The sequence below is a fragment of the Vicia villosa genome, linkage group LG3 (genome assembly GCF_029867415.1).
Source record: "Vicia villosa cultivar HV-30 ecotype Madison, WI linkage group LG3, Vvil1.0, whole genome shotgun sequence".
Classification (NCBI taxonomy): Eukaryota; Viridiplantae; Streptophyta; class Magnoliopsida; order Fabales; family Fabaceae; genus Vicia; species Vicia villosa.
Window position 1 is genome coordinate 99,987,097 of NC_081182.1, and position 9,132 is coordinate 99,996,228.

General features: G+C 33.4%; 1 protein-coding gene across 1 annotated transcript; it reads left to right on the forward strand.

The window, feature by feature from the left end:
- The first annotated feature begins 5,891 nt into the window (after window positions 1-5,891).
- On the forward strand, window positions 5,892-6,430 carry LOC131662221 (histone H4). Its single transcript, XM_058931940.1, has one exon. The coding sequence runs from the start codon at window positions 5,989-5,991 to the stop codon at window positions 6,298-6,300; it is 312 nt and encodes a 103-aa protein (XP_058787923.1). The 5' UTR covers window positions 5,892-5,988; the 3' UTR covers window positions 6,301-6,430.
- The last annotated feature ends 2,702 nt before the right edge of the window (window positions 6,431-9,132 follow it).

Genomic DNA, 9,132 nt, shown 5'->3' on the forward strand with positions numbered 1-9,132 from the left:
TGCCAAGTGGTATTAGAGCATATTTTCTCCTATTTCTTTTTGTAGCTTTATCAGCCATGAAAGATCAACCATTGATCAGAGCAGACATTGAGGAAATTACCACATCTTTTACCACGACCCTAATTGCTTTGATTGAACAAATGACGACTTTAATAACTTAAGGGAACAACCCAACAACATCGGGAACCAGCAAAGGGACAAGAGAAATGAACCAGTTAGGGTTTTTGAGGGGTGGAAACAATCGTGTTGTTTTTGTTGAAAATACGAGTTCTAAAGAATAATTAGCCGACGAGGAAGATATAATTGATCATGAGAATCGATATAACCATGATTATCGAGTGAAGATTGATATTCCATTATTCTACGGATCAATGGGAGTTTAGGAATTTCTAGATTGATATATCGACGTTGGCAAATTCTTCGACGTCATGGGCGTCCCTTAGAACAAGCAAGTTAAGATGGTGGCGAGCAGGATGAATAGTATTGTTGCTGTCCGGTGGGATAAACTTGTTGTTTATAGGCACATGCAAAGAAAAGGGCTGATAAAATCTTTGCGAAGAATGAAACAATTGATGCCGAAGTAGTTTTTACCGGAGGATTATGAGCAAATTCTTTATAAGATTAGGGGTAGTTTTTATCGGAGGATTATGAGCAAATTCTTTATAAGATTAGGGGTGTTTGTGAGCCAATTTGATTCGGTTTTGAGAGAATCTGATATCCAAACCGATTAAAATTTTATGGATTAGTTTGGATTGGATTTGCATATTTTTGCGATAAAACCCAAACCCAACCGAACCGAGAAACAATGTGTTGTTATGGGTTGAATTTATCGGGTAGATAAACAATGCAAAAATATTTGAAAAAAATACTTTATTTATGTAAATTAATTTTTCATGATAATATAAAAAATAGTATTAATAGTGTTCAATTGAAAATATTAAATTAACAAATTTTCTCTAATAGATTCAAAAATATCTTACAAGAACAATATCTAATATAAAGACTTTTGAATCTATAATTAGTTACTTGAGTTAGTATGATAATGAATGAGTTTCAAGATTTTATGCTCAATTACCACAATACACTAACAATTATCTAATAACTAATTAGAATAAAATAACTTATCCACATACAACATTTCATTTTTTTCTTGTTGAAGTTGAATGTTTGGTAGTAATTTTCATGATAATTAATTATGGTTGGTTTGAGTTGGATTTGCGGGTAGAAAATTGAAAATCCGATGCCCGAACCAATTGTCATTGGGTTTTATTGGTTTGATTCGGTTATTGCCTGAACTGAAAAAAGTCTAATCCAAACACTATGGTTTGGTTTAGATTCCAGTTTGGTTCGGATTTACCCGAACCAATGAACACCCCTATATAAGATGTATATTGAGCGTGTTCAAGGAAAGAAAACTGTAACATAATACACAACTAAGTTCATACATTCCTATGAGCGTAATGATCTCGGAGAATCTGAGAGCTAGAAGGTAGCTTGATACATCAATGGATTAAAGGGATATTTGTAGAAGAATATGAGTTTGCAGTCTGTATGGACCATGGATGAGGCATGCAGTCTAGCTTTAGAGGCATAATTAATGGAGAAATCTCCTCCAAACTTCTCATCTTTTATGTATTTGTTGAAGTTGTATAGCGGCAAGCAACAAAAGATTTAGAAGTATTATTTTCGGGATTTATCGTGTCCATAGAGAATGGTTGGTTAGAATGTCGTTCAATGGTTTCTATGTTTTCGAGATCGGGTTTGAATGAACAAAAAGGAAAAGAATATAAAAAGGAAAATAGATACATTCTTAAGAGACAAATAACTTATTAGGCATGTAAATATATTAACTCGTCACAAACTTAAACTTATCGCCTAGTTATATTCAACCTACAATACTCGTCAATGTCATCATGTGTCTCTCACATCATTGTCCATCTCTGGAGCACCTACGAGATATCTCACAACCAAGGTTATCTCTAACGCAAAGCTGCAAGAACATCCGTATTCTCGTGTCGGCGATCTCTCGCGCGCCACTCAAACACGAAAGCATTAAGCTTCGACACACAAGTGAATGTTATCTCTAAATATATCTCTAGTGTTTAGAAACCAACAAATAATCATCTCAGATAAGGATTCAACACGTATATCTCTATAGCAACTCAAACCCCAAACACAGAGCAAAAATCTAAGATAACAATCAACAAAGATTTGTAAAGCAAATTGAATATAATGCCATGGAAGATAAGTATACATGAGTTCAAAGTAAATACACATACAAAACCCAACTAAAAGAGAATACACAAATAAGAAGAGAAATGAACTGAAAATCTCTCGGTTTGTCAGCTACGATCGATGATCAATCCACCTCCGATCATCCGAATGCAAGCTCCATAGTTGTTTTCTAAGCTAATCCTAATCTAAGAATGAAGGTGATGAATTTGGAACAAAAAATCCCCAAACCCATAACCCTAAAATGTCTAAAATGAAAGAATATAAACAAAATCTGGGCAGGCTCACTAAGCAAAGTCATCTGGCTAAGCGAGCTGCGTTTATTACACAAAATATCTAGTACAGTAAAAGAGATCTCGCTTAGTGAGCTAACCGCGCTAAGCGAGCTAACCGAGCTAAGCGAGCTTATGAAGAATACTCTGCCTCTGTTATTGAATCTCTAAGCGCGTTACAACTTGGCTTAGCGAGCTTCTGTAGAATTTTCTCCTTATTGCTTCAAAACTACGTATTCGAAGCCGTGCTTTCAACACTTTATTGCTCGAGGTTCCGATATGCACCAATACCTATAAGACAATGGAAAAACTATCAAACGGTACATAAATGAATCAAAACTCAAGTATATGAATATTTACACAAAAATTGGGATTTTATTACAAAAACCAAAAGAATAGAATTGATAAGTGCCACAAATATATACTCAAAATAATGATATTTTGGCACTTATTAGTATTCTCCCCAAAATAACTTTGAATCAGTATGCGACAAGGAAAATAGTACACCAACTAGGGATTACAACCTTGAGAATAAGAGGACTAGCAACCCCAATGGTGTGTAGCAGGGTAAATCATTAGCTTAGAGGTAGAATAATACATATGCTAAACCCACTAAGGAAATGTGTTATCATTGTAATGCAAGAGGTCACATATCAAATGTTTGTCTAACAAGGAGAGTCGCTGCTGTTGCAGAAGATAGGGAAGAGGAGGAGGAAAATAAGGATCTACAATTGAGAACGATGAATATGTAGAAGTTGAGTTTGCACAGAAATTTACTAGCATCCAAAGATGAATGACCACACAAGAATTTGATCAAAAGACATTGTTCTATCAAGAACAAAGTGTGTAATATGAATATGACTGTGGATAATGGAACAACGTATAATCTGATGTCACAAAAATTGGTATATTATTTTAAGTTGCCCATAAAACCCCACGAGAAGCCATGCACCCTCGATTGGGTAAACAATGACTCCCAAGTTCGAGTAACACTAGCCTTTAAAGTTTCTATCTTCATCAGAAAGAATTATAGAGAAGAGGTACTTTATGATCTTTTTGATATGGATGTTTGTCATATTTTGTTTGGTACACCTTGGCAGTTTGATAATGATATCACCTATTGAGGACGGGATAACTTAATGGTGTTTACATGGGGCACACATGAAATTGACATGGCTCTTGTCTTACACTTTGATAAAAAGTTCAGGAGAAAAAAGTCAAGTTTCTTGATGATGACACATAGTGAAAAAGAGCTTGATGAGGCTGTTAAAGAAATTGGAATTTTCTCCCGCGGTGATTAACCGACAGATGAATACTATAAACGAGGAAGTGAAGGAGTGCCAGGGATCCTAGAGGATTTGAAGGAGTAGACTGGATATGAATTACCAAAAGATTTGCCTCCTATGCGAAATAAACGCAATAAAGTTAGAATTTTCTATGTAAGTGACAATGTGATGATGTTTCTGCATAAAGAGAGGTTTCTAGTTGGTACTTACATCAACCTGCAGTCACGCAAGTATAACCCATTCAAAGTGACCTGAAAGATTAATGATAATGCTTATATGATAGCTATCCCATATTCCACGAATATATTAAATACTTTCAATGTTGTCGATATTCATGAGTATCAAGCAGACACTACTCCTTATCAAGAAGAGAACTTGGAGTTGAGTTCTTCAGAGGTGGAGGAGACTGATGTAGGAAGGATGGTTGAACATATCAAAGAAAAAGTGGCGCGATGGAAATGTTCAGCAGCAACTATGCAAGTTTGGCGTCCAATATCAAAACTATTATTATACCTTTTCAAATAGGGAGCTGACTCACGAGTCTATCCGAGTTTGTTTTAGACCCGAATACAACATTTTAATATTTTCAGCAATTTTCTATTTTATTTCTGATTTGGATAAAAGCTCATTAGAGTTTCTTTTTATGTATTTAAACACCTTTGGGTGTGACCGTCAATGTTATCTTTGATCATCATAAAATTTAAATATTTTTTCTTTGGTGGATTCCAAAACTTTATCTAATAGATTTGTCGCTCGCAAACTTGTGTTTTTGGTTCTAGACTTATTACTTACTAATCCTTCGTAATTTCGACAGTGTCAAAATGTATACACTTAGTGGACATGAGATTCACATTCTAAGCATTTAAAAAATAAGAAGCGTTCGTTAGAATCAGTGATATATGTTTGAAGTAGGGGTGGAAATAGGCTAGGCCGAGCTAGGCTTTGCTAAGCATGAGCCTGTCCTGTCAAAAAAACCGAAGTCTAAGCCTGGCCTGTAGCCTGTCGTAGGCTTATATTTTAGGCTTGAGTCTGACCTTTTCGAATGTCTGGTTAGCCTGTTAGCCTACATAAAAGCCTATTTGTTTTAGACATATGTAAACAAGCAATTAAAATAATGTTTAAATAGACTAACTTATTTTAACTTATCTATTAGCATAAGTTCTAGGAGACTATTTGTTTAAGAAAACTTATGAAAACAATGTTCAACTGGTATTTTCATCTTATTTTCACAAGTTCTTAAAAATAACCAAGTTTAATTTATGTATTTTAATTCACATAACATAACGATCATAAAAAAAGTATTCATATTTATTTAAATAGGCCGGTCTGATAGACTTAAAAGGCTTTTTTTAGGGCCTGAGGCCTAGCCTTTTTAACTAAATAGACTTATAAAGAAGCATAAACCTTTTCTATTTAAAAATAATGTGTGACCTGACCTGAGCCTATATAGGCTAGCCTGTAGACCACTGTTATCGGCCTGGCCTATTTCGACCCCTAGTTTAAAGTCATCTAATGACTTAATATTAAATGGTGCAGATGAATTAAACTATGAGGTGAGAATATAACATTTATACGAGGAATAAATTCAACAAATTATCACTTCCAAGTTCCAACTACCACTCACATTTATTATTATTATTTCATAATTTTAAATTAAACAAATTTTATACATATTAATAAGAATCTAAATTTTAACACAAGTTTAAAAATATTTTTCAAATAATAACATTTTAAGGATTATAATTTTAAACTTAAAACACACCCTTAGTTTGACTGAGTCAATCTCTCTATTATAGAAAATTACACTACACTGAGAAGAATATTTATAATCAAAATAGATTTTAAAAAAATGATATATACATGGCGACAAAGAAATACAGCATCCACCAAAAGCACAAAATAGCACATAGGAGCACCGATCCGCACAAGCTCAACAAAATAGAATCGCACCGTTAAAATTTAGTTATCAACGTTCAATATTCATTTGGGCAGAAGGCACGGATCTCAAATTAGGACCATTGATAAAATTGAATCCAACGACGAATATCAGATCACAAATCTCAATTCCATCCTCTTGTTCTCCCGCTCGCTCTGATACATATACTCAGATCCCCTTCTGAATTTCCCACTTCAATTCAAATCCAAATCAAAACCCTAATCTCTCCATTTCATTTCGTTTCTCAAATTTTCTCGCGAAAATGTCAGGTCGTGGAAAGGGTGGTAAGGGACTCGGAAAGGGAGGTGCAAAGAGGCACAGGAAGGTTCTTCGTGATAACATCCAAGGTATCACAAAGCCAGCTATTCGTCGATTGGCAAGAAGAGGTGGTGTGAAGAGGATCAGCGGTTTGATCTATGAAGAAACCAGAGGAGTTCTCAAGATCTTCTTGGAGAATGTGATTCGTGATGCTGTTACATATACTGAGCATGCGAGGAGGAAGACTGTTACAGCTATGGATGTTGTTTATGCTCTCAAGAGACAAGGAAGAACTCTCTATGGATTCGGAGGTTGAAGATGATGCACTCGTTTGTTTATTTTAATTTTCTGTTGCTGTGTAGTTTCATATTCTCATAGTATTGAATGTTACATAGACTGAAAGATGAATCTAATGAAATTTAGTACTGTGATTAATTCTGTTGAAATATCGTTGAATCATGAATATTAGTTTTTCTTAACTGCACATTTTCAAGAACTGTTTTCCAACAAATTTTAATCTTCATTTTTTCTCATTTTTTAAGAAACTTTTCATTGTTGTGATTTATATAAATTGGGGAATATATCATCTTATTATTTAGCAACTGTTGTTTAGCTTAGTGATTCTTATGTGGATGAGTACAACTGAATCACCATTGAAGAATGAAAGGGAATTTTTCATACATTCTTGCAAGACTAGAACACCTCTAGTATTCGAGAGGTTGATTTTTTAATTAAACTTTAATCTTAGATAGGAGATGCTAGGTTATGAACCCTTGCATGCATCTATTTAGTTGTAAAGGTAAAAGTTCTTGATCAAGGGTTAAAAGGTTAAATTATGTTTTAATGGTTTCAATATTTACGAATTAAGAATGAGCTTTGGATACCCAACCAAATTGTTGTAGTGTATATGGTTATGTTGTGGACATGGTTGGAACCAGATGAATTGAATCACATAGTGAATTAAACAGTTTAGGTTGAGTTGCCAGAGATTTAAGCTGAAATATGATAATGTTGTTGGTTCAAATTGACTTAAATGACCTCTTAAATTGATTCAGGCAAATAAAGAACCCTATCCGACTTTTTGAATTGATTAAAGGATCTCAATGAATCGATTAATCTAGCTGAAATTTGCCTAAATGTGGTTGTTTTTATGCTAGTAACACTAATTCCTCGATATCTTAACCTCCTTGAGGGTAAAACTTGAAACCTTTAGTTATTTTTTCCTTTATATTTTTGACACATATTTTGTTACTCCTCTGTCTCATAATAAATATCCTATTTGAGCAATGCGCGGTTTTTAAAAAAATGATTGGATGTGTTGGTTTTAGTAAAAAAGTTAATGTCATTTACTAGAATACCCCTATTAATAGTAGTTGAATAACGTGAAAGTTACTAAATAGGGAAAAATAATAATGATTGATGCATTGGAATTGTAAATGGACAATTAATTTGAGACAAGAAAAAAATGCAAATGAGACACTTATTATGAGACGGAGGGAGTATTTATTTTCTTGATTGATTCATTTCAATTTTCCTAGTGTTCTATTATGTGTTGTTAATAAATATATTTTGTCAGCATCTTTGGTAATAATTTTTTTTGAAAAATATATAGTAAATCAAACTGAAAAAAATAAAGAAAACGCCGTTAGTAAACGGGATGAGCTTGACTTTTGAGCTCAGACACCTACATTAAAAGCAAAAGTAAGTATAGTTAGATTATGATTTTATCCATCTTGGATCTTTTGATAATAAATTTTGTTCGGATTTGAAATTAAGGCCTAACGAATGCTGGTTCAACTCAAAATACTAAATCCCCCAGGAGCGATAGCAGCTTCAAACTCATGGAACAATCAATCTAGTAACCAAATAAGGTTGATGTCACCATACTAACATCAAACAAGTGATCTAATTCTTTTAGAGAAATTATTTGTAAAAAATAGTTCAAGCATTATAGAGCCTAAAATAGACATGTCCTAAGAGGACATTTGACTAGAGTATCCAGAGGGAGTCAGACCGTCAGATTATACTAGAAATGCATCCTCTTTCATTTGTCCTTTCTTACAATTCTCCAAAATAGGAGATTTTAAGTCTCTGTCCCAAGTGGTGTAACTCCATTGTTGACGATCTCAAGAACTTCTTGATATCCAAACAAAATTTTCATTTGTTTGGACCACTTGTCATAATTCTTCGAATCAAGAATAGGTAGGTTGGTGGGAATTCGATAGTTGAAAACAATACTCATTGTTGCAGCGGAATTGGATCACAACTAGGCTCTTGATGTCAAATGTTAGAATATATAAATTCGATTTAGGTGAATCGATAGAGAATTAGGTTTATTTGGAGAAGATGAAGTTTAGAGAATTGAGAGAAAATAAGAGAGAAGAAGTAATTGAGGGAGAGAATAGAAATTGACATTAACAACAATAAGGAGCATTGAACCCCTTATATATAGAAAACTGAATATAACAGTGGTAACCGATTACCGTATATAGGGTAACCGGTTACACCTCAACCAAATTCACTTATGTCGCTTCTGTCCAATAGAATAACCAGTTACACTATATTCGGTAATCGGTTACTCCAACTAAAAAAAACTTTTTCAACATTAATAATGTATTGAAAATTAAGAGAAACAATTTTATATAGAACAAATTTAATTTACAAATATAACCATTATTATGAAATAGAGAGGGAAACATAATTTGCCACTAACCCACCTCTTCCAAAGCATCGTATTGATATCGAGTTTGGTGAAATTATATTAGTATTATGATACGATTTTGTTGAAGCTTCAAGTTATATTATTAAAATAATATGATTAGTAGATTTTCTTAAAATTATCATCAATACATAGTCACCTTGCATGATTGTTCTTAAACTTTTTTATGTTTGTGGCTTCTTGCAAGTTTTGATTTTCCTTTCTTGTTGAAAAGGGCATGCCTTAGCCAAACTTATAAATTGGACATTTGACCAAAACTTTATTAAAAGAAAGTAAAAACATTGAAATGTATAACGTTCACACAAGCTACGATGTTTCGCCCAATTTGGGAGACATGTGTGAAAAACCATGAGATAGATTTCAAACTATTGTGTTAACTTGTAAATAGTGTAAGTCATATAATTTATAATCAAAATATACTCTAGTTTA